Here is a 26,772-nt window from a genome sequence, read left to right as displayed (position 1 = left end):
AAGCTGCTAACATTCTTTTCCTCTTCTAAAATTCTATGATTTAAGAATTCTCTTTTGTAAGGTATTTTTTTAAAGTTACATTTGCTTCAAGTCTCTTACTCAACACAGACAAAAGCAGAACACACCATATCAGAAAGTATTTATGCAACACACTACATAGTTCTTCACATCAGGCAACTGTGCCCTCTATTTTGATTCTTTGGTATTCAGTTAATTCACTGCAGAAGAGTTATTACATAATCTAGTGCATTTCCACACATCTTCATATTTCCAGCCAATTATAAGAAGATCTACCAGACTACGATGTTGACAACTGAGTTTTTCTCCAGGATAGAACTCAGCACTAATATCCTAGGGTGTTGCTTACCTTGAGGCCCCAGGTTTGACTCCCAGCATATCCCAACTGTCTTTACTGTTTCGAATTCTGCGAATGGTGTCTGCTTGTTCTTTGGTGAAACTAGCATTGCTATTAGTGATTGGACGTTTCCCGCCGTTTTCACATAAATCAACTATGGATACATAAAAGGTCTGCAAAAAGAAACCATCCCAGAATAGAACTGATTTTATGAAAATAGGAATTCCTCTTAAGCATAACTTAAAGAATTTTGATATATTCCAATAACTTAAAATTCACCGTAAAGCATAAGGAATAAAATTTAAATGGCTCATAATAATCCTCCTCTGAAATAATCACACTAGAGGTTAAAAGGTAATAGATACACAGTTAGAAAAATTCAAATAGTAAATAAAAGTATAAAATGAAAACTACCTGTCTCTCAAGTTCCTCTCCTTGAAGTAACCATTGTTAATATTTTTTGAGCATCTTCCAGAAAGATTTTCTATCAGAATACCAGTGCATTCATCTACACACTAAACACTGACATACAAGAAAGCTGATTAAACATACTGCTTAGATCCTTGCATTTTTTTTTCACATAAAAATACAGGGGTGCCTGGCTGTTCTAGTCAGTAAAGTGTGTAATTCTTGATCTTGGGGTTGTGGTTTGAGCTCCACACTGGGTACAGAGATTACTTTAAAAAAATAAAATCTTTAAAAAAATACATCTTGGACTCTTTCTCTCTGGAGAGTACATATAGACACTTTCTTCATCCTTTTTCATGACTTCAGTATTTCACTGTGTGACTGTATCTTTATTTATTTAACAAGTCAATTGTTTCCAGGTTTTGCTACTACACACAGTACTTTAATGAATACTGTGTGTGTGTGTGTGTGTGTGTGTGTGTGTATGTATACACATCTGCACAATTGTGGAGATACTGCTTTAGGATAAATCCCTAAAAGGAGAAGTATTAAATAACAGTGTAGAAGCATTTTAATTTTTTATTTCAATATCTTTCATTAAAAAAAAACTAAACTCCCATCACAGTGTCTGACAGTGCTATTTCTCTATATCCTTGTCACTATGGGGCATTATTGTACAGCTTCACTTTTTTTTTAAGATTTTATTTATTTATTCATAGAGACACAGATGGGGGGGGGGCAGAGGAACAGGCAGAGGGAGAAGCAGGCTCCATGCAGGGAGCCCGACATGGGACTCAATCCAGGGTCCCCAAGATCACACCGCGGGCTGCAGGTGGTGCTAAACTGCTGCGCCATTGGGGCTGCCCTATAGCTTCACTTTTGCCAAGCCTATGTGTAGTACATAGTTTGGATTTGAGTTCTTTAATTATAAGTGAGGTTGAGTGTCTTCATATGCTTAGTACTTTTCCATTTTCTGTAAATTGTTCAGATTCTGACTACTTTTTGATGTTTTTCGAAATGAAAACTTTTTTGATTCTGTTCATATTTCATACTCTGTACACTTTTTAGATTCCCTTTGTTCAAAATACTAATTAATATATACTATATTGCTTTCCAATGGACACATCTCCTCTTCCCTCCAACTCTTATTTAAATCTCTTCCTCTTCTTTTTCAGATATTTCCATAGTTCCTGTTGTTATCTAAAAATTTTATAATTCTCTTAGACTTCTTCTTATCTCCAGTTTTTATATTTCTCTTAGACTTCTCCTTATCTCCAGTAATAGCTAATAGATTTGGCAACCTAAACAAGAGGACTTGATTTGTGAGAAGGGTGTAAAAGGAAAAGCCACTAGATACCAAAACAAGAGTTGATGTGATTTAGTCTTACTCTCCATTCACAATGTGAGTAAGACAAAACTAAGCTCCTTTCTGACATAAAGTATCTATAAGTATATAGGAAACAAAATATTAAATTGAGCCACCAGGAAAGCACTACTTCTAAGTGTTTGCTCACATAATAGTTTTATTATATTCCTGGTTAGCTTTATAAAAAACAGACTAATTTATTAGTGCTGCCCAAGATTCATCTGAAAGGATAAAAGCAACCTAAAAGCCATGAAGAGTTCACAGATGTTTGCTTATGCTCTGTATCAGTAAAGCTTTCTTCCAGTTTATAAGTTAAATTGAAATAAAAATGCCCCCAGATTTCTGAGGGCAAGTATTCACTCATAACACCCATGGTCATAGAAGGCCAGCTGTGGCATATTATATGGACAGCAGAATTGACGTCAAAAGTCTATTTACATTCTACGTCTGAGTTCCAGCCATGATGGAGTGATGGGTACTAGATGGGACTAGAACGCCTGCCATAAACTACAAAAATGGACAAATATACGAAGCAATTATTTTCAGGTAGTGGACAATTGCAAGTGCAACACTGCCACTTGGCTTTCTACCTGGAGTCCATTTCTTGTCTGAGCGGTCCCAAAGTCCCACTGAATTGAAGAGACAGAAATCAGAGGTTAAAGATACCTCTGAAAGTGGTTAGAATCTGCAGAGCAGGGCATTGGAGAGGAAGCAACTAGGCAGAGTTGGGCCCCAGAAGTCCATGTCCTCGAGGGTTCCCTACTAATTTGTAGCTGAGGTCAGGCTCTACAGACACAGGATGAGATCACCTGAGGCTTACCAGGTAATAGCTATTATGGGATTGAGAATAGAACCAATATACTAGAGGTCTTCCCAAAGAGGTATAATGGAAACACTATAGTTTGACCTTGCCAGAGTGCAGAGGTTGCCTTACTACCTCATTAGCACCCTCGTATCTAGCTGAGACATCATGGAAAGACTGTGGTTTGGTAGTAGACTCATCCTGACAAAACCTAAAACCAAGAGCTGACAAGATCTGAGAAGGAGACAGAATTTGAAGGCTGAATTCTGCCATGTTAAAAAAGCTTGGGCAACACTTTGGGCTTTGTTCAGATCCTTGCTATTAAGGCAAAAAACAAGCCCACACAAATTCAATATGATCTGCCAGTAACTGACTGCCTGCTGAAATAAGAACCAATATTCTGCTGAGGAAAATACAGAATCTAGAGCCTCTACAATGTATTATCCACCATGTCTGGTATTTAATCAAAAATCACTACTCATACAAAGAAACAAGAAAATGTGGGCAGCCCAGGTGGCTCAGCAGTTTAGCACTGCCTTCAGCCCAGGGTGTGATCCTGGAGACCCGGGAACAAGTCCCATGTCAGGCTCCCTGCATGGAGCCTGCTTCTCCCTCTCCCTGTGTCTCTGCCTCTCTCTCTCTCTGTCTCTCTCTGTCTCTCATGAATAAATAAATAAAATCTTAAAAAAAAAAAAGGAAACAAGAAAATGTGATCTATACATAGTCAGGGGGAAAAAAGCTGTCAATAGAAACTGGACCCAAGATGGTTCAGATATCAGACTTACCAGACAGACTTTAGAGTAGCTATTATAAATATTTCAAAGAGATAAAGGAAAATATAGTCTTAATAAGTGAACAGATAGAGAATCTCAGCAGTGAACTGGGAATTATACAAGAAAATCAAATGCAAATTCTAGGACTGAAAAGTACTGAAGTGAAAAATTCACTCAGTGGATTTAACAGCAGTTGGAAGTCAGATCAACAGAGACTATGGAATCTGAAAAACAGAGAAAAGGGAAAGAAAAATAACACAGTCTCAAGGACTGTGGGACAAAAATCAAACAGCCTATTATATATGTAACTGGAGTCCAGGAAGGAAAAGAGTGAAAATAGAGCCAAAAACTTTTTAAACAAATAATGGTGGAAAACACCTGTCTAGCAAATCTGAGAAACTCAACAACACCAAGCAGGATAAAAATAAAGAGAACCACATCCAGTCACATAGTCCAAAGCTGAAAGCCAAAGATAAAGGAAAACTCTTGAAAGTGGGCAGAGGGGGAAAAGAATCCCAACACATTATGCACAAAAGAGTAAGAGTAAAAATAGGTGGTAACACCTCATGAGTTGCAAGAGACCAGAAGAGAATAGACCAACATCTTTAAAGTGCTGAAAGAAATTTAATTGTCAACAAGCATTATTTATACCCTTTGGACAAGTCATTTTACTACTCTTAGATGTTATAACATCTGAAATGAGAATAAAACCTGCCACACACAGTAAGTCTCAAATGAGATGAAACATGTAAACTTCTCCAGAATTGTAAAACACTATTCAAATGATTAAGTATCATTATTGCACATAAATAGGCACACAGGTTCATGTACTCAGTAGAATAGAAAGTGTGGCAAGCCAACATCAACCTTATGGTCTTAAAATAGAAGCTACTGATGCCCAATTCAGCCTGTCAGCCAAGGATGAAACCTGTCTTCTAGTAGGGGCGGTGACATTTTAAGAGAAAGAAATTTAGCATAAAAGATTAAATAAAATCCCACTCGATAATTAAGAACAACTCTTTATAGTATAGCTACATTATTTGAAATGCTAAAAATTCCCAAAATATCAGATATATTCATAAGAAAAAAATGCATAATTCATGCCACCACTTACTTCCAAATGTATCTGTAATTAAGAGTTGATTTTACTTTATAACTTATTGTTTTAAAAAAGCCTTGTTCTGGGGGTGCCTGGTGGTGCAGTTGGCTAAACATTCAAATCGTGGTTTCAGCTAGGGTCATGATCTCAGGTTCATGAGATCGAGCTCCACATGAGGCTCCATGCTCAATGTGGAGTCCACTTGATTTTTTCTCTCTCCCTGTCCCTGTACCCTCTAGTTTGTGCTCTCTTTTTCTCTCTCTCTCAAATAAATAAATAAATCTTAAGGAAAAAAAACCATTATTCTGGGCACCCAGGTGTTTCAGTTGGTTAAGTATTCAATTCTTGATTTTGGTTCAGGTCATGATCTTAGGATTGTTAGATCGAGCCTGCATCTGGCTCTGTGCTGGGTGTGGAGCCTGCTTAAGATTTTCTCTCTCCCTCTCCTTTTGCCCTTCACCTTCTAAAAAATAATAAAAATAAAAATAAGTAAATAAATCTTGTTCCCTTAAAAATATTCAAGATTAATAATTTTTAAAAATCACCATCCATTCAGTTCCAATATGAGTACATCCTTCCATTGTCTACTTGGTGTCTTATTTTTATGTGACTGGCTACTCTGCAATGCCATTCTCCTATAATACCATTAACCAAAGAAATACCATTAACCAAAGAAAACCTTTGTTCCTACTGTAAGTATATAGTAACTGTTGTTAAACTTGATGGTCATCAAAATCACCTGAAAAGCTTTTTCAAAATATAGATTCCTAAGTTCTATCACAGCACTAAGCTTCCAGTAGGTCTGGAGCCCAGAAATCTGTGTTTTGAAGAATTTCCCAAAGTAATTCTGATGATCAGCCAGGTCTTGTACACTGTAGGCAGATATCTCACACACACACACACACACACACACACTCACTCTCTCTCCCTCTCTCTTAGTCTTTTTCTCACCAGCTTCTAAAAAGAGTTGCTCTAATGAGCAACTCCTATTATATTTCTGCTTCTCATAATTTAAACTAAAATTTGGCATGGTCAGCCTTGTAGCAAACTAAACAATGCTAGCTTACCTGGAACATCTCATTGATTCCTTCTCCAGTTTGTGCTGAAGTTTCAAAGTACAGGAACCCTTTACTTTCGGCCCACAGACGCCCTTCACTTTCATCTACACAGCGGTGCTTGGTACAGTCAATCTGAAATAGAAATTTGGGGGGTGGGCAGAGAGAAGACTCCAAACTTGATTCACTAGCATAGGTCCAGTGAAGTCTTCATCAATCCTTTACTGAGGCAAAAACTACTCTTAAATGAATGCCAGTATATACATACAATTATCGGGACCAAAAGGACCAAAAAAATTGCCAATGTTGAACATAGACTGATTTCCTGTGGCGAAATGACAAGTGCCTGCTCCCACACTTTATCCTTTAAGAAAACTGCTCCATACCTCTCTAAAAATTAACTTCATAATATCTCCCATGCTCCAGGGGCCACAGTATACTTTTCATACCTTTCTGTAATCCATGCTGCACCTAATTATTGGCCCTTTTCTAATGAGGTCGGTGTAATTATTAGTCGGTGACTCTCCTGCTCAGTCACCAATATCCTTCCCCGTGTAAGGCACCAGAAAAAAAAGTGGATAACTATCCTGACACATGGGAGTTTTTGTTTTTATTCTTTATGTTCTAGGGATGTATGTTTTGAAAAGCTGTTGATTACTATATTATAGAATAAGGGCTTCTTTTCTTTTCATTTGTTCCCCAAAACTCAGAGCTGCACTCTTCCCATAATGAATCTAGAAAGTCAAGCATACCATTTCCAAAGCAGTTACCTTGTTGGCACACACTGCAAATACAATATTTTCCATGTTTCCGTGAGGTCCAAGATCTTGTTTCATCTCTGCTAGCCACGCATCAAGAGCATCAAAGGAGTCTTTCTGCCCAACATCATAGACCAGTATTACACCCTGTGTATCCTTGTAAAACTCATTACGAACCTTCACATAAAAGAACAGATGCACAAATTGCAGTTTTGTGATTTTGTAATATACCTCACAGTCATTAATGAAACAAAGCATGTTCTCTCGTATATACATAGTATTTGCTATTGTATCTCAATATCTACTGGTCATTAAAGGACTTCGTATAAAATCAAAGTAACATGATTTAAAAAACCCTACTAGTACAAGGTCTTGTGATGAAAACAACAGCTTCCTGCCCCACCCCTTCTCACCTCCAGCTCTACTCCCTAGAGGCAATCAATCTTTATTTCTCGTTAGTAGACCTTAAAATAACACAAATTCTATAGAGTGAAGCTCTTCTCAGGAAGAACCAGAGGGTAAGTGAACAATTCTGAAGAACTTAAGGCAAAAATAACACAAGCATCAGCAACAGATACAGCCATTTATATACCACAGCCCAAAGCTGGGTTCCCCAGGATGCTAGGCAGAGTTTCTCTAACTCTTACGTCTGCACACCAACTTCAGAACTCTGAACTCAGAGCCTCAGTGTGATGTAATGGCTCTGGAGTCACACAGATCTGGGTTCACATTTACTTACTAGTTGTATGATCTTGGGCAAGTCACTTAACCTCTCTGCATCTCAGTGTTTTCATCTGTAAAACGGGGATAGTACTACTTACTTCAGGGGGTGACTGAGGATTACATGAGATAATGAAGGCAAAGCACCTAGATGGTGCCTGCAAAACAATGTATTCTGCCTTCCTTCTTCACACTCCTTCTCTAATTGTCCTCCTTTGATATTTTTGCTAGAAATAGCAACTTGCTTCTGGTACATATCTATAATTCTAGGAAGAGGCAGCATGAAGTACAGGGCACACGAAAGTAGCAGAGGCAATGACAGGCCAAGTGGATGCAGAATAACATTGACACACTCAGGGTTTTAGGCCAAAATTCCAGTAAGAGATAGAAGACACATGTTACTCATTCTTCCCATAGAATTCCAGTATGTACACAACTATACCAGTCTGTAGTAAGAAATGAAGACATCTTACACACATCAGGTATGAAATTTAGGTTTCTGAACATAGACAGATGCCTGGGCCAAGAATGCAAAAGCCTATCAATTTGTAGAAACAGAAGAAGCTATCACCTAAATTAAAACCAACAAAATCAGAAAGAATTTAAAAGTGATGAACAGCAGGGGTCTTCTCCCCTCAGCCCCTAAGGTCCTTAGCCCACCTGCAGTAGTGAAAACCAGCCTCTCCCCTCTTTCTTGCAACTTACTGCCTTGGCCCCCATATACCATATTCTCCAGGTTCTTGACTAGTCTTTTACCAACTTCTCCTTTCTCCATTGTTTCCACTCCAGCTGGCCACCATAATTCCCCAAATCCCATCCTGGGCCCTCAGCCTTTCTTTTTCAATCCTTTCTTCCAACTCAAACAACGTTATCACCTGCATAGTTTCAACTGTGAGAATCTCCAAAGTGAGCCTTTTCATCTGTGCTTCCAGACCTGCATTTTCAGTTAGCTCTAGACTCTCCCAGCTGAATGTCCTGCTGGAATCTCAAATCCAGTATGTACAATAGGAAACCTTCCAGCTTATTCCTTCCTAGTCTTTTCCATTCCTTGAACTTCTAGTGATGAAAGAAGCACACCATTCTCTGAGTCAGGTGGATTGAAAGACTAGTGTTAACCTTTGCTGCTTTGCTTTCCTCTCCCTTTTCACTCAGCAGGTACAAATAATCCTGTAGGAGCTACCTCTGCTAGGTTTCCTGCACCTGGCACTTCCTTTCCATTTCCACGTCCCAACATTACACTATCTCTTGACTACTACTGCAAGAATTTTCTAAGTAACCTCCCCAGCAACATTATACACATTGCATATTTATCTCTTTAAAGCCCTGGTTCAAAAATTCTTTGGAGTTTTCCTACTGCCAACATCCTAAAGTTCAAATTCTTTTCACTGGTGTTGACAGTTTCTGATCAGCCTTCCACCAGCTTCCCAGCCTTATCCTCCTATCTCCTGTTATTTCAAACTGGATAATCTCTCATTCCCTAAACCTGCCCTTTGCCTCTCTAGTTCCATCTGTAAACAAACACCTCTTTATCTTTAATCTTTCAAGTTTAGCTATGACACCATATCTTTCCTGGTTTTTCTGCCCCCACCCCTCACCATCTAACCCCCAACTCCTTCCAAACACAATTTAATATCCATATTCCAGGAATTCCACAGCCTTTGTGCTTCTAGTAGTGCTCATATCACTTCCTGTCTGGTTTTATAGTTGGTAGCATATACAGCTGCCTTCCCCAGTAGACTGCAAGCAACGTGAAGGCATGTATCTTGTATCCATCTTTGTGTTGCCAATAGGGCCTAGCAGGTCTAAGTATTTTAGATATTTTAAATCAAGAAGAGCTGAAAGTAGAGAATGTAAGTAGAGGCCAAAGGGGAAAAGAAAGAATTTCAAAATGCAAATTATGCTATCCAAAGGGAGATTTGTGTGTAAATAGAGATTTAGGCAAGCTCCATGGATTTCTCTTTCAACTGCCTCAAGTTCAAGTCTGGGTTTCAGCAACTAGTTACCTTTGTAATCTTGACTAAGTGGTTTTATCACCAGCTTTAGTTTCCTCATCTGTAAAATGAAAAAGTCAAAGGAGAAGCCTCAATGGAGTCCCCCACAGCTCTCTTATTCTTGGCTCCCAAACAGTTCTCAGAGTTAGTCCTGGAAGTCTTGCTGTATCCAAAGTTTAATTAAATAGGATGCTAAGGGAATGGCAAACTTTCTAGCTTGTAGATCAGAGAAAGCTGTTACTTTAATGTCACTTGGGCCTTGGGGCGCCTGGGTGGCTCAGTGGTTGAACATCTGCCTTTGGCTCAGGTCATGATCCTGGGGTTCTGGGATTGAGTCCCACCCTTGCAGGGACCCTGCTTCTCCCACTGCCTATGTCTCTGACTCTCTCTGTTTGTCTTTCATGAATAAATAAATAAAAAATATGATTCGGGCCTCAAGAATTTTCTGTAGACTGTCTAATTCATACCAGCAAGCCCCAGAATGATGTGTGCATCAGTGGAAACGAGATTGCTGTTAAGATACAGGTCCAGCATTCCCTTGCTGTCCTCTCCTTGACACTGTCCTCTGAGAGTGCTGTCTCACATGTTAAGTAGACTGTCCTTTCTCAGTAGGGCCTTTGGGTAAATCTGTCAAAAGGATGGATGACAGTAGTAGTTTCAATAGAGGACAGGCCTCCAGGATGAGGGGAAGCCAGGGATCATGAGAATGGCTATGGGTGCTTCACCAGGTGTGTGCCAAGCAAAAGTATACTTTGGTCAGTTTGAAGCTTAGGGAGGAGATGGCTTTGGTCTTGTCAAAAAGGAGGGTTTGATCTACAGACAAGTAAATATTTGAAAAAAAGGGAAAAATCACAGCTATTCAGAAAAACAGTACTTCAGAAGTGGTGATTTCAATTCTATTAATTATACTTCTATCTTTTTGAGCTGCTGGAAGAAAAAGCTATTGTAATTTCAGTTTGCATTGATAAGATGTCTAGTGTCTAATGATAGAAAGTAAAGGAACTCTCAGTGCTTTTCAGTAGACAATGTCTAGAATGTTGTGTTCAGTTCTCAGCTCCCTATCAGCTAACTAGAAATTATCCACAAATGATGTTTAAAGGCCTAGCTGGGGCAGGACTAGAAAATATTTTACCTGAAAAGCAACAGAGTAACGAATATTAGAAAGGTTCTCTAGTAGAAGCACAGACTTAGTCTATGGTGTTCCAAAAACAAGGTGAGGATCAATAGCAAAAGTCAAAGAAAGGCAGCCTTCAAAAGGAAGTTGTTAACCTAGAATTTTTACCGTATAAAGGATGAACTTGTGAAGTAGTGTGATCCCATCATTAGAAACATTCATTCTCCAAACTATTACAGTCCGTACCACTCAAAACTATTCTGTATATCATATCATCCCTGGATTCCCACCAACTTATGTAATTCCAACTTATCCATCAAAGCTTACTTTATTTTTTTATTATTTTTTTTAAAGATTTATTTATTCATTTATGATAGACAGAGAGAGAGAGAGAGGCAGAGACACAGGAGGAGGGAGAAGCAGGCTCCATGCTGGGAGCCCGACGGGGAACTTGATCCCAGGACTCCAGGATTATGCCCTGGGCCAAAGGCAGACGCCAAACCTCTGAGCCACTCAAGGATCCCCTCAAAGCTTAATTTAAATGTTGCTTCCTTCAACAAGACTTTCTATCCTCCCAGATAAGCTAGGCTAGGTATTAACTGTATTCCTAAGCATTCTGTCATTTGTTTAACATCTGTCTTCTCTGACATATTTGTGTTCCATGAGGACAGGAGCTGTATATTACTGGTGTCCAACACAGAAACTGGCATACTGGTATGTGGTGAATGAATGACAGCCATTGATTGGGAAGTTACAGAAAGAAATCCTACAGTAGGCAGAGGTCTGGCCCACATTAAATTCTCAGGCATTTTCTAACTCTGCATTTTTTAAAACATTTTTTTTTAAGATTTTATTTATTTATTTATAGAGACACAGAGAGAGAATGAGAGGAAGAGACACAGGCAGAGGGAGAAGCAGGCTCCATGCAGAGAGCCTGACATGGGACTCGATCCAGGGTCTCCAGGATCACGCCCCAGGCTGCAGGCGGTGCCAAACCGCTGTGCCACCAGGGCTGCCCTCTAACTGCATTTTTATAACTTTGGAGAAATCTAAGATTTATTCTGGTAATCAGAATCTATGCCAAGCTTACAGGCACCTACAGCCTCCATTCCATTTTTACTGACAATATATACTTGTAAAATTGATTTAACCCATGTAAGCCTTCACATTTAAAAAGAATTCATTCTACATACATATTTGGGTACATTCACAAGATAGAAAGTTATACAACCAATACATTTTTTTTCCCCAAGAAGATAGAATAGATATACTTTTCACTATTCTTCCTGCTAAGTACAAGTAAAAACTGTGAGTGTTACATAAAACACATATAAGACACATGGAAGATGGAGAGAAGAAGGCAGATAAGCTAGGGACCTCAGGATCTAACAAATGACACCATGGTAAGTTTCTGGATTTTCTTTTGCCTCATACATCTAAGACTTGGAACTAAAGAAATACAACTTAGAAATGCCAGTGGGTACAGACAAATAAAAGCCCAACAAAAGCCTGTTCTCTTTAGCCAAAGGAGCAAGAAAGAGACAGCTTCAACAAAGAACTTTAGACGATAACCCTACTCCAGCCACACACCTCAGGAACAATCTGTCTCTCCATCCCCACCCACCTAAGAAGAAGCTAAGAGGAAATTGTGGAAAAAATAAATTACTGAAAATAACTAAACTAAAAAAGCTTAGTAGTTAGGCTCAACAGAAGAATGGAGGAGACACTAAACAAACTCAGTGACCTGGAAGGCAAAACAGTAAAGTTTACCCAATCTGGAACAATAGACAGAACATAAACTTAAAAACAAAATACCCAGAGCCCCAGGGACCAATAGAACTACAAGAGATCAGTCCAGAAAGGAGAGAAGAAACAAGGTGGGGCTGAAAAGTACTTAAAGAAATAATGGCTGAAAATTTCCCAAATTTGGTATGAGACATAAAGCTACAGATTAAATAAGGTGAGAAAATCCTAAACATGAAAAACCCAAAGAAATCCATGCTAACACACTTAACTAAAAACCTTAAAAATTAAGGACAAGGGAAAAATCATGAGAGCAGCCAGAGACAAATGACCTCTCCTATGTGGGAAACATTTTCAAATGACAGCAGATTTCTCATCAGGATCCATGGAGGCCAGAGGAAAGCACTACACTAATCAAGTGCTGAAAGAAAAGAATTATCAGTCTGGAATCTTATAACCAGAAAAAATATTCTTCAGGAACAAAGGGGAAATTGAGACATTCTCAACAAGGAAAACTAAGCTGATGCCAGTAGACTTATGCTAAGAGAATGGCTAAAGGAAGTTCTTTAAACAGAAAGGAAATGATGAAGGAACTTATGGAATACAGCAAAGGGTGGAAGAACAAAGTAAGCAAAAATATGGGTGAATATAACATTTTCTTCTTTCTCGAGTTTCCTAAATTATGTTTGACAAACAAGCAAAGATTAAACAGTTTGATGTGGTTCTAGCAGTATATAGAGAATATTTTAAGACAATTATAAATGGGAGAAGATAAAGAGATGCTAAGGGAGGAAAAGTTTCTAAAATTCCACTCAAAGTGTTAAAATGATGACACCAGAAGACTGTACTAACTTCATTGGTTTTATAATTGCAGCACCCATGAATGTAGCTATTCAGGGAGATTAATTGAAAAACACTATGGACAGGGATGCCTGGGTGGCTCACCGGTTGAGGGTCTGCCTTCAGCTCAGGATGTGATCCCGGAGTACCAGGATCGAGTCCCACCCTGGGCTCCTGCATGGAGCCTGCTTCTCCTTCCTCTGCCTATGTCTCTGCCTCTGTGTCTTTCAAGAATAAATAAAATCTTAAAAAAAATACTATGGACAAATCAAAATGGAATTCAAAAAAGTGTTCAACTAACTCATAGGAGGCAGGAAACAGAAAACAGAGAACTGGAAAAGCAGAACAAACAGAAAACAATATAAAACAGCAGACTTGTGCTCCAATATACCCATAATTACATTAAATGTAAATGGTCTAAAGATACCAATTAAAGGACAGAAACTGGCAATAATAGATTAAAAAGCATGACCCAACAATGGGCTATCTACAAGAAAGTCACTCAATACAATGATATAAGCAGATTGAAAGTAAAGGGATAAAAAAGAATATATTAAGCAAACATTACTCAAAGAAAAGCAAAAAAGCTATATTAATAACAGATAAAGTAGACATCAGGACAAAAAAATTACTGGAGACACAGGGGGACATATAGTTTTATTTTAAACTATATAATGAAGACATAGCAATCCTTTTTTTTTTTTAATACTTTTTTTTTAAATTCATTCATAGAGGCACAGAGAAAGAGAGAGGCAGAGACACAGGCAGAGGGAGAAGCAGGCTCCATGCAGGGAGCCTGATGTGGGACTCGACCCTGGGTCTCCAGGATCATGCCCTGGGCTGCAGGCGGCGCTAAACCTCTGTGCCACCGGGGCTGCCCAAGACATAGCAATCCTAAATGTGTATGTACCAACTAACAGAGTTGCAAAATATATGAAGCAAAGATGATAGAACTGAAAGGAGAAACAAATCCACAACTAAGTTGAAGACTTTAACAGCCCTCTCTCAATAATTAATAGAACCACCAAACAAAAGATTGGCAAGGATATAAAAGAATTCAACAACACCACGATCAACAAGATCTAATAAATATTTGTAGAGCACTCTATCCAACAATAGCAGAATACAGATCCTTTTTACGTACTCACAGAAGACCAAGATAGACCATATCCTGGGTCCTGAAAAAAACCTCAACAAATTTAAAAGAATCAAAATCATACAGTACGTTCTTTCATCACAATAGCATCAAATCAGAAATTAATAATAGATGGCACCTGGGTGGCTCAGTAGTTGAGCCTTTGGCTCAGGTTGTGATCCCGGGATCCTGGGATCAAGTCCCACATCAGGGTGCCCACAGGGAGCCTGCTTCTCCCTCTGCCTATGTTTCTGCCTCTCTCTCTCTGTGTCTCTTATGAGTGAATAAATAAAATCTTTTTTTTTTTAAAAGAAATTAATAATAGATAACAAAAAATCTCTACTACTTGGAAACTAAACAACACCCTTCTAAAAAAAATCCATAGGTCAAAGAGAAAGTCTCAAGAGAACTAAAAACCAAAAGCACATTGAATGAATAAAATGAAATATAAATGAAATTGAAAATACAACATATCAAAATGTGTGGGACACTGAGAAATGGTGCTGGGAGGAGAATTGATAGCACCAAATGCACACATTAGAAAAGGAGAAAATCTCAAATCTATAATCTAAGCTCCCATCTGAAAGAACCCAGAACAAGAGCAAAAGAAACACAAAGCAAGCAGAAGGGAGGAAATAAAAGATAAAAGCAGAAGTCAAATGGCCAAACTAGAAAAGAACTAAGAGCCTCCTCAGGGAAAATGAAAAACCCAAGGAAGGAAAAATAAAAGAGAATGGCTTTGAGATTATTTTGAGACTTCTCAGAATGGATGGCAGACAAAAGTAAACCAGGTGGGGTTCTCTCCGGAGAGATAACACATAAGGCTGAGGAGTGAACTGGAAAGATCACGCTAGAACCTTGCAATGAAAGAAGTCACATTGCTGAATTCTTAAGTCCAAGTGTGAATATAATTATCTCTGGGCTAAGGTATAAAGTATAAAGCAACAGTCCTTTGAAAGTTAAACAGTCATATCTATGTGTCTGAAACATTAGTGATGAAATTTCCTACCACTATTTAAGGGGATGGAACAAAAGACCAACAGGTTAAAGCTCAGAAAGGAAGCCAAAACATTTAGTTAAAGCTCAGAAAGGAAGCCAAAAACAGCAGCTAAATTCACCTAATTTTATACATGATTTGCATACTGATTGTTTCAGATAGCTCAGGATCTTTCCCTAGTCCACTGATAATACTGGATACAAGTTTTCCCAAAAAGGCTTTCTTACCTCATAGAAGAAGGGATGGCCAGCCATATCAAAGATGTTAACTTTGATTTCTCTGTCTCTGACTTGTACTCTGAAATGTTCAAATGCAAAAAATTCCAAAGAAGGTTATGGCTTCTGCATTCCCATTCATATCATTTATGTCACTTATGAATTTAAAAAGGTAGTGTAGAAAATTTATTTTTTTAAGGTTTTTAAAAGAATTTATTTATTAATGAGAGACACACACAGAGAGAGAGAGAGAGAGAGAGAGAGAGGCAGAGACACAGGCAGAGGGAGAAGCAGGCTCCATGCAGGGAGCCTGACATGGGACTCAATCCCGGGACTCCGGGATCACTCCCTGGGCCGAAGGCGGCGCTAAACCGCTGAGCCACCAGGGCTGCCCTAGTGTAGAAAATTTAAAAGAGGCTTTCTTAGCACCTCTTCTTGATTCCCAATAACCGTTACAAGAGAAGCTAGCAACTCAGCAGCTTGTCAACCCGACATGGGACTTGATCCCGGTTCTCCAGGGTCACACAGGGCCGGAGACGGAGCTAAACCGCTGGGCCACTGGAGCTGCCCACTAAGGTGTATTTTATTAAAGTCTGTGTGAGGGACGCCCGGGTGGCTCAGCAGTTTAGCGCCTGTCTTTGGCCCAGGGCATGATCCTGGAGTCCCACGTCGGGCTCTCTGCATGGAGCCTGCTTCTCCCTCTATGTCTCTGCCTCTCTCTCTCTGTGTCTCTCGTGAATAAATAAATAAAATCTTAAAAAAAAAAGTCTGTGTGACTTTCACTGAACAAGAGCAACAGTCCGCTTGTTTTCAAAAAAATTTAAATAAAGAACAAAAAGGGAAAATAACACCCATTTGTATCAGAAATTTTAAATACTGTCCATCATTGTAGCATATTTGCATCTTGTCCTTTTATTTTTTCAAGAAAAATCACTATTGGAAAATAAATTAATGAAATATTGTGTTTCAAATGTTAAAGAAAAATACAAAGATGGAAGTTTAAAATTTGTCCCAAATCCTATGACTCAGAAAAAAAACCTTTGTCAATATATATGAACCTCACTGCAGTCTTCTTTCATGCATAGATATGACTGATAAACATAAGTATTTTCATAAAAATGGGATTATGCTATTTTAAAATAAAAAGTATAAAAGTTACTCATTATTGAATTGAATAAAAGAAAAAGAAACTGAAGTAAACTAGAATTACTGAACTTTAAATGTTTCCTCATCACAAGATGTATTTCCTAAAAGACCCCTCTAAATTAAGAATAGGAATTATTAACAATAACAGGTTAGAATCACGCTCTTAAGTGACATATTTCAGTTTAGACAGCATTGACATGACTCCCTCCTACAGAATACAAGGACATCAGTACTCACTCTCATTGTCCCTACGCTACCTCCTGGTTTATTTATTATTATTATTCCCTTGTTCACATTTATAACCTCCATTTTCTGTTCTGAAACCATAATTCCTACAGTTGTTTTATATTACTTGTAGATTTAAATCAAGCTAACCACTAATCATTTCTTTATTCCTGAATTCTCAACCACATTTCAGCAATTCTAAGACACATATCTGTTTTCATTTTAACATCTGTGAAATCAGGATCCATCTTATAAAAGAGGATGTAAGAACAGCAAAACAAAATAACAACAGTCTAAGAGCATCTGGAGAAGATCTGGCATAACAATTTATATTAGAAAATTTTGCTTTAAAGAGAGAGCAGCTGAGAGGGGATGTAACTAAAGGTTATGAAGTCGGGAATGAACACAAATGTATTCACACACTAAAACTCAAAGAGGTTAATTTAATTCAGATGCCAGACAGGAAATTACCTTAAGAGAAATGGTACTTTTTTACCTCAAGGTCATACTTTCCTAGGTTATGGCCTGGAGACCACCTGCATCATTATTACCCAAGGCTGTTAAAAATGCAGACTCCTGTGCCCCACTTCAGACCTGACAAATGAGACTCTTAGTGGACAGGTCCCAGGAATCTGCATTTTTACAAACTCTTAAAGTACTTCTCAGCATGCTGGAATTTGAGCTTCACTATGTTAGAAACAGGAAGGATGGAGTTGGTATCTATTATTTTTATTTATTATTATCTGCCAGTTAGGCTGTTGACCTCCTCATTTTTGTAGACCCTACACCTAAGGCAAGGCCTGGCAAAAAGAATGTGCTCAGTGATGAACAAATTATATGATCACTACCTTATCTGTAATGGTCTCATTCCTATCTTCCCTGATTTATCTTCAGAATCTCTATTTCAAGATGTATCATTTTAGAACAGCCCAAGTCTATGTAATTTACAAGTCCAAAGAAACAATGTACTTACTTTGTGACTCCATAGTCAATTCCAATTGTTGCAAGGTATTTAGACACAAATCTTTTCTCACAGTACCGTTTTATAATACAGCTCTAAAAAGGTAAAGAAAAATACTTGCTATTAGTAAATATACTCTGGAAACATACAAAATGAGCACAATTCTTCATTACAGTTTCATCATCATCACAATGAAAGAGAAAGCATTTTCTTTTTTTAAAATATTTTATTTATTTATACAGGAGAGAGAGAGAGAGACAGAAATAGGCAGAGGGAGAAGCAAGCTCCCTGCAGAAGCCTGATATAAGACTTGATCCCAGGACCCTGGGATCCCAGGACCCCAGGATCATGATCTAAGCCGAAGGCAGACACTCAACCACTGAGCCAGCCAGGCATTCTGAGAAAACAAATGCTAAAAGTGAAAATTTTAAAGAAAAATTACTTAAATATTCTTCCCTTAATACTAAACATGTTTCAGTTTAGTTCTTGATCCTTGTGCTCTTTTTTTTTGAAGATTTACTCATGCTTTCAACAATACCACCAAAACGTCTATGTTTATACATTTGTCTAAATGTCTGACCTCCCTTCTCAAAAGCAGATCTACAACTTAAAATACTAAGACTAGTTTCTACTTAGGTGTCCTGCTGTTACCTCAAATTCAATATGCCCCAAAATGAACTAATCCTATACATAAAATCAGTTCATCCTGCTGACATCCCTGTTCTGTTAATAATACCACTATTTTCCCTACTACAGAAGATCAGAATATTAAAGCCATGTTTGATTCTGAGCCTTTCTAAATCTTCCAAATGTTTCTTGTTTCTTTCTCCCCATTCCAATTCCCATTGACATCATTTGGATTTAGATCCTCATCATCTACTCCTAGACAGCTACAAGAAATTCTTTTCTGGTCTTTTTGCTTTCCTTTCCTCCCAACTGCAGTCAATACTACATACCACTGACATTATTTCACTTCCCTAACTCAAAAGTCTTCAGTGGCTTCTCGTTGCTAGTTTGAAATCCAAATTCCTTTGTCCTTTATTCAAAATTCTCCATAATATGGCCCTAATCTGTGTTCCCTGTCTTAACCCTTCTAACATAAACTCTCCATTTCTGCAAAACTCCCAGAGACCCGATTTCCTGACTTTTGTCATTACTTCTCCCTCTTCTTGGAAAAGTACTACTCCCTTCTTTACAAGTCTTACTTAACCTTTAAGACCCAGCTCAAACTCTGAGCTCCAGGTTGTAAGAGATCTTCCCTGCATCTGAACTCTTCTAACACTTTACATGCATACTAACATGTATGCATATATTACACATACACACACATGCACACCAGCACTCATATATTGCTTTGTTAGTTATCATTTCACATGTGTATATTTACCTTCTCTCTTTAGCTAGACAGTAAACTATTTGAGGATAACAAACATCAATATTTTACTTCTTTCTCTCTTTTGTTCATGCCAATGAAATTTGCTTAGTGCCAGGGAAAACCAATTTTAGAAGACTTGTATATTAATAACCTTTAACACTCATGAAACTTATAATTTACTTGGGAGTGCTAGTAATGGAGTTTATTCTGCTCAAATCCTTCCCTGATGAACGTGAACCTAAATTTAATAGGACAGTTAATTTAAAAAGCAGTTAATAAGCTTATTGTGAACTGAAGGAAAAATTTCTTTGAGTGACTACTGCTAAGAGGCTCTACTTTTAAAACATTTTATAGCTTGAATGCACTTCACAAATACTTTCTCTCACAATAGCCGGGGAAAATGAATATAGCCTTTTTCTAAATTATTCATAAGATTAAGGGGTTCGGCAGCCCTTTAACTCCAGTACACTATTTAAACACTAGTTCTAAGTGTTTCACAAGACACACATTTAAGTAATTGTATTAATAACTATCCCTAAAACACAAATAGACAGGGTTCCTGGCCCTTAGGATCTTATAAGCTAAGTTAAATAACATAAATACAGAGAGAATGTTTCACTATTTTTCTTAAATAGACTTTTAGGTACTTTTCTTTTTTTAATGCAGTTTTCATTAAAATCTTAACAGGTTTGAGCCTCTTTTTTAAATAGAATAATCCTAAAATTCATATGAAAGAACAACTGTCTGGGAAGAAATAATCAAATTATGAAAAAGAGGAATGGGACAGGGCAGTGGAAAGAGGAGGGAACCCATCTTAAGAGATTAAAATATAGTCTGAAACCAATCAAGACAGTATTATATTGGCATAAGATTAAACAAATAGGTCAGTAGAACAGAACAGAGAGCCCAGAAATAGATCTCATTAAAAGAAGAAATTTTAAAAGTGACCAAGGTGATATTTAAGGTTAAGGGGAAAAGAATGATTTTTTTAAAAAAGATCATTCATTCATTCATTCATTCATGAGACACACACACACACACACACAGAGGCAGAGACATAGGCAGAGGGAGAAGCAGGTGCCATGCAGGGAGCCTGATGCAGGATCGATCCCCAGACCATGATCACACGCTGAGCCAAAGGCACTCTCAACTGCTGAGCCACCCAAGCATCCCTCAATTGGGTTTTCTACTTCTTCTCAAGTCAATTTTGGTAATTTATATTTTGCTAGGAAGTCCTCCATTTCCTCTACATTTTCAAATGTGCTTCTATAGAATTAGAATGCAATATTCTCTAGTCAGTCTTAATCTCTTCTGGTATGTAATTATGTTTCTCTTTCAGTACTAATTTTGTCATTTTTTGTTTCTATTTTTCTTAAATAGATTTTTTAGGCACTTTTCTTTCTTTCTTTTTTTTTTTTTTTTTTGACTCTCATTAACTAATTCTCAAAATCCAAAACTTTTGGTTTATCTTGTGACCTTTTTCTAATGTCTTAGGTACTAAGTAGTCCTTTTTTTTTTTTTAAGATTTTATTTATTTATTCATGAGAGACAGAGAGAGAGAGAGAGAGAGAGGCAGAGACACAGGCAGGGGGAGAAGCAGGCTCCATACAGAGAGCCCCACGTGGGACTTGATCCAGGATCTCCAGGATCTGGCCCTGGGCTGAAAGCAAGCGCTAAACTGCTGAGCCACCCAAGGATCCCCACTACGTAGTCTTTTAAAATGAGATAAACCATATATCAAAATTCACATTTTTAAGATATACAATTCAGTGGTTTTAGTATACTCACAAAGTTGTAAAACCGTTAAGTTCCTTTAGTTTTTCTCTCTCTTCTTTAGAAATGAATGATAATGTGTTTTCCTTTCACTACAGCTTTAATTTTGTTAGGAGGGTTTCAGTATAGATTCTCTCCCTTGCATTGCTTTCTAGTTATTTTGTCATTTGTTTTGATTGGCCCTTTGACCCAAAGATTATTTACTAGGACATGCCTTAATTTTTTTTTTTTTAAGATTTTATTTACTCATTCATGAGAGACACAGAGAGAGAGAGAGAGAGAGGCAGAGACACAGGCAGAGGGAGAGGCAGGCTCCATGCGGGGAGCCTGATGTGGGACTCGATCCCGGGACTCTAGGATCACATCTTGGGCCGAAGGCAGGTGCTAAGCCGCTGAGCCACCCAGGGATCCCCCCATTCCTTAATTTTTAACTTAAAATTGTTTATCTTTCTACATTTTCCACATTCTTTTTTTTTTTTTTCATTTTCCACATTCTTTAAAATGAGCATGGTGCTACTTTTATAACTAAGGCTTTTTTTTTTTTTTTTTTAATGAGAAAGAGTGAGCATGAAGGGAAGGGCCAAAGGGAGAGGGACAGAGAGAATCTTAAGCAGCCTCTTTGCCCAGCATGGGGCAGGATCTCATGACCCCTGAGATCATGACCTAAGCCAAAATCAAGAGTCAGACATTTAAGCAACAAAGCCACCCAGGTGGCCCAACAAAATGGTATTTTTTTCCAAGTTACATTTAAATCTGTGGTCCATCTAAAATTCATTTCTGAGAAAGCAATGCCAAAGGAATCTACCTCACTCCCAAATAGTAAATAGTTGTTCCAACAGTACTTATTAAATGGTCCCTACATTCCCATCGCTTTACTACATTCGTTGTAAATTGAATTTCCTTATTTGTTTGGATTTATTTCTCGACTCCAGTCTGTTCCACTGATGTCTCTCTATGCCCTTTCCAGCACCAATAGGAAAAGTTTGGTAATTTTAAAATAGGTTTTATTATCTGGTAGTGTTTTCTTTTTCCACAGTTTTCTTGGTTATTTTCACATTTAATTTTTTTTCAATTTAATTTTTCATAAGGACTTCAGTATCTTTTATGAATTTTGAAAGGAAAAAACCCTGTTGGTATTTTAATAGGACTGAATTACATTTGTAGATTATTTTAAAGATTTGATATCCCTAAATTGTTGAGTTGTCTTATTAAGGAGAAAGTATATCTTCCCATTTGCCTAAGTAACTTTATGTCACTTTGTAGAGCTTGAAAGTTTTCTTTATTTAGGTCCTACCTATTTCTTCTTAAGTTTAAACCTAGGTACTTTATTTTGGCTGTTATTGTAAATTAAATAATTTCTCAATTATATATTAAAACATATCATTTGATATATATATATTTTAAAGATTTTATTTATTCATTCATGAGAGACACAGAGAGAGACAGAGACACAGGCAGAGGGAGAAGCGGGCTCCCTGTGGTGAACCCGATGTGGGACTCAATCCTGGGACCCCAGGATCACGCCCTGGGCCGAAGGCAGATGCTCAACTGCCGAGCCACCCAGGTGTCCTATATCATTTGATACATTAAAGCTACTTTTTGTATATTAATGTTGCCTTACTGAATTTTCTTGTTTCTTTTTTTTAAAGATTTTATTTATTTATTCATGAGAGACACACACACACACAGAGAGAGAGAGAGAGAGAGAGAGAGAGAGAGGCAGAGACACAGGCAGAGGGAGAAGCAGGCTCCATGTGGGGAGCCTGATGTGGGACTCCATCCCGGGTCTCCAGGATCACACCCTGGACCAAAGGCAGGCGCTAAACCGCTGAGCCACCCAGGGATCCCTTATTGTTTCTAAAAGCTTTTCAGTTAATTCTCTTTGGGTTTCCAGATAAATAATCATATCACTAGCAAATAACAATAATTTTCTTTCTTCTTTCTTTCTTCTTTCCAGCACTTCATATTTTTTTTTCTCTTGTCTAATTGCATTGGCTAATAAATCTAAACAATGCCAAATAAATGTGACACTGGGCATTTTGGGGTATTTTTAATGTTGTACTGTTAAGCATAGAAAATTAAAAAGTGATGCATGATTACTTAGCCAGCTTACTATTGAACCTTTCAGAGGCTTTATTCTTTACTTTTTAATGCCTGGCACATATTTGATGTTCAATAAATGTTGACTTTCAGTGACTGCTACGTTAATACATACATACAGACAGATACATAATTAAAATAGTACTGGACATTGCTAAATGGAAAGAAATGACACTAATAAACATTTACTGAGCATCAACTACATGCAAGGCACTGGCCTAAATACTTGCATTAACAGCTCTTTTGGCATATAGTTCCTACTTGGAGTTGATTTTCACAGCATACAATGATGGAAAGAAAGATCCAAGTTCTAATCCTGTCTCTGTCATTGATTTGATGATCTTTGGGAGGTTCTTAACCAATAGCTTCCACTTCCCTAGAAAGGAAGATAATCTGGGTGAAAAGCAGACAGTTTAGAATTCACTTGGGAGAAGGCCTCTGGTTCCCCTGCCCACCCTCCTCCCCCTCCCCCCACCCCCAATGCGGGAGACCTTTATAGCAGATACCCAGTAGATCTAACAGAGAGAAAGGCGGTGGAACTAAGGCTTTGACAGAATGGATATGACGACACTACCAGAAATAAAAATAAAGCCAATACACAAAAAATAATGCAGGCTCCTTGACATCCACCGCACTTCCCTTGAGAAACATGTCACCATCAGTTACGCTCTTAAAATAGATTCTGGGCTCCATGTCTGCAGAGTAACATTTACAAACTCCGATCCTCACATGCACCCCCGTGAGTTCCCTTAGGCTGCCAAGAACTGCTGGGATAAGTAAACTTTTATTCTCCACCTCCAAGTCCTGGACAGGTCACCTAGGACGCGGCCAGGGTAGCTAGGCAGACGAGCTGACATCAGGACCTAGGCCTCCTTACTCTTTGGGGGGGTACATTCAAGGGGTTAGCGGTCACATGAGGCACCTCCTTATGGAGAGTGACGTCAGTGAAGGAGGAGGGGGGCAACCCAAAGGTCAAAAAGGTCGGAAGTGTTTTTCCTCGGGAGGCGCATCCCCTAGGAGGAGACCCCGGCCTGCTCAGGGGCGGGGAGGAGGCTGGGCCGCGGGCTGTTGAGTGGCCGCCGTCGCAGCCAATCGGCACGTCGCCCCGCCGCGCTGAGGTCCCGCCCCTCCCAGCGCGGTACTCACTTTTCCCACTTCAGCGTTGCCCATGGAGATGACTTTGATGCGCAGGGACTTGCCAGGTTCCTTCCGTTTCGGCATGTTGGCCTCCATTGCCCTCGCTCTCTCGGGGCCACCCGCCTCGCTATCTCCTTGCTCACTAGGCTGGCCCGTCCCTCAGGCCTCCTCGTCCAATGGCGGAACCGCTGCTATCGTCACCGCCCCGGCTCCGCGGCTCGCCATCCCCGCCGCTGCCTAGCAGCCGGCGCGGGCGGTCGGGAGCGCTGGGAACTGGGGGTGGGGGAAGAGAGTCTCGCGATGCTAGGGAGGGGCGGCGTGACGTCATCACCGGGCTCTGGAGACGCGGTTTTGGTTACCTGTTCCCGGGAGTCGCGCCTCCGCGCGGGGCCGAGTCCCTCGGCAGGAAGTCGGCGTCGAGGGGCGGCTGTTGCCACGGAGAGTGCGGGTGGGGTGCGAGGGCGCGGGCCGGCGGCGTCTGTTGACGTTTGCAGCGACTGGTAGAAACGTGTTGGTTTGGGGCAGATCCTCGGGCTGGGAGTATTTGGAGCTGTGGGCGCAGGCCCATAGGCTCGCAGACTACGGTGTGTCTGGGGTGGTTTTCCCCTGAATTCTAAAGGTCCCTATGGGCGCGTCTACGCTACCCCCCACCCCGCCTCCCCATACTGTGTTTCTGTTGCTCGGACTTGCGGGGGAGCCGGGGGAAGTCGGGGCTCTGGTTCTGGAACAGAGGCGTTAGGCGACATCTGAATCCCGTTCCTGTCGTTAAAAAAAAAAAAAAAAACAACAAGTTGTCTATTAGGAGTAAAAACGGATTTTAGTGGAGTCATTGGTCTTCTATTAAGTGATCCTTATGTGTAGGAAGAAAGCTCACGTTAGACATTTCTTAGACTCTTCCAGTTAAATGGGGTGTGTGTGCTTGTGGCTGTTTGCTCCTTCATTTTCCTCTCGCTCCCATTCACGTTCAAACTTAACCCCATCATTTATTTTTTAATTTTTTATTTAATTGAAAGAGAGAGAACACGCGGGGGGGTGGGGAGAAGCAGCCCCCCCCCCCCCCCCCCCCGCAGAGCAAGAAGCTGGACGCGAGACTCGATCCCAGGACCTGAGCCGAAGGCAGACGCTCAACCATCGGAGCCATCCGGGCGTCCCAACCCCATCATTTTTGCTCACCCTCCCTGTAACTGGTAATATGATAGTAGAATAATCATGAATCCTAACATAACCAATTTTCTGTTCCAGGGGACGAGAAAAGCACCTGCTTGGATTAAGAAAACAACAACAACAACAAAAACAGAGGAAGAGTAATTTTTTGAGTGATTAAAAAACCTTGATTTTCTTGATTTACAGAAGTTAAATAGAACTTGAGAAATGTTTAGTGCCCTGAAAAAGAACGGCTGCCCAACCTCCCAGTAAATTACAAGGGCAAAAGTAGCATTTCGTTTTCACATAGCTTTCAATATTCTAAAGGAAATACACATTGCAGGGAGATACTGAATAAAGCTTCAATATTTCTTAGCTATATTGAGTCGGATTTTCAAACATTTTGTCTTAAAGACACGGTTTTTAAGAAAGCTTACTCCGGGTTGTATTTATAATGAACAAGTAATAAATCTTAGTTTAATGAAGCTTCTAAGATTTTTTTACGACCATGAAATACAAGTCCTGGTCAGGATTTTGATATTTTAAAGTTCAAAATAATTGAATTTATACTGATTCTTCACAAATCTAGATGCTGATCTCTCAGAATAATTTAATAAATCAACAAATGTCTATTTCTTTGCTGGTTCACCTTTGGCCCTGCAGTAGAACTGGTGTTGTGGAAGAACAATTGCAAAATGTCAAATCTTCACTTAGTAAAAGACTGATGAGGTATGATACTATTGAGCATATGGGCAGTAAAACAGGCCAAAGATTAAAATTTATTACCATTTTTTCATATTGATATTTGTGAGGTTTGAAAGTGTATAGCCATATTTTCTGCTAGGTGTGTTAAATTAATTCGGAATAGAAAAAGCAAGAAAGTTAGCTTTCTTTTCCAGTTTTTTTTTTTTTCCAGGTTCTCCCCACCCCTTTCTTTTCCAGGCTTTAATGCACAAAGAAGAAAGAAGTGTAGGGGTGCCTGGGTGACTCAGTTGCCTAAGCATCTGCCTTCAGCTCAGGTCATGATCCAGCCCTGGGTTTCCTTCTCATCAGAGAGTTTGCTTCTCTCTTGTGTTTTCTGTGTCTCCCCCTGCTCCTCCCCATCACTCGTTCTCTCTCTCTCTCTCAAATAAATAAATCTTTAAAAATAATTTTTTTTTAAAAGTATGCATTAGCTGTGTATAGTGTGAACCCTGGAAGGCAGGGATTAGGAACATGAGCTTTGGAGTCAGCCCTGTTATATTTTATGTTGGCATAAGATGGGCACGCGGTGAGGGTAAGACTTGCAGGAGATAATGCACATGAAGTACATGGTAGTTCCCAGTAAATAGCCCTATGTTTTCTTGTACTCATGTTTATTTTTATGTATTAAAGACTACATATTTTAAGTGAATATTTTTAAACTAAATTATAATATATTTTAGACACCGTTAAAGGTATAACGAATAATATAATACCTATGCATCCATCATATAGCTTAGCAAAATAAAATATCACTGATACTATACGTAGTTTTTCCCAATACATCCATCCTTCCTCTT

The 26,772-nt window shown here is 39.0% G+C and overlaps 1 protein-coding gene across 1 annotated transcript in view; it reads right to left on the bottom strand.

The window, feature by feature from the left end:
* Nucleotides 1-24,543, bottom strand: part of DNAJC27 (DnaJ heat shock protein family (Hsp40) member C27) — a 31,128-nt gene extending 6,585 nt beyond the window's left edge. Inside the window, exons 1-6 of the mRNA XM_025983913.2 lie at nucleotides 24,098-24,543; nucleotides 17,716-17,798; nucleotides 15,384-15,453; nucleotides 6,629-6,793; nucleotides 5,871-5,993; nucleotides 368-528 (exon numbers count right to left, since the gene is read on the bottom strand). Coding sequence (XP_025839698.1) covers nucleotides 368-528; nucleotides 5,871-5,993; nucleotides 6,629-6,793; nucleotides 15,384-15,453; nucleotides 17,716-17,798; nucleotides 24,098-24,184 — 689 coding nt within the window. The 5' untranslated portion in view covers nucleotides 24,185-24,543. The remainder of the gene's footprint in view (nucleotides 1-367; nucleotides 529-5,870; nucleotides 5,994-6,628; nucleotides 6,794-15,383; nucleotides 15,454-17,715; nucleotides 17,799-24,097) is intronic.
* Nucleotides 24,544-26,772: the final 2,229 nt, after the last annotated feature.

This window comes from Vulpes vulpes, chromosome 8 (genome assembly GCF_048418805.1).
Source record: "Vulpes vulpes isolate BD-2025 chromosome 8, VulVul3, whole genome shotgun sequence".
NCBI classification, from domain to species: Eukaryota; Metazoa; Chordata; class Mammalia; order Carnivora; family Canidae; genus Vulpes; species Vulpes vulpes.
The sequence above is the reverse complement of the archived record's forward strand: the minus strand, read 5'-3'. Positions and strand labels throughout refer to the sequence as shown.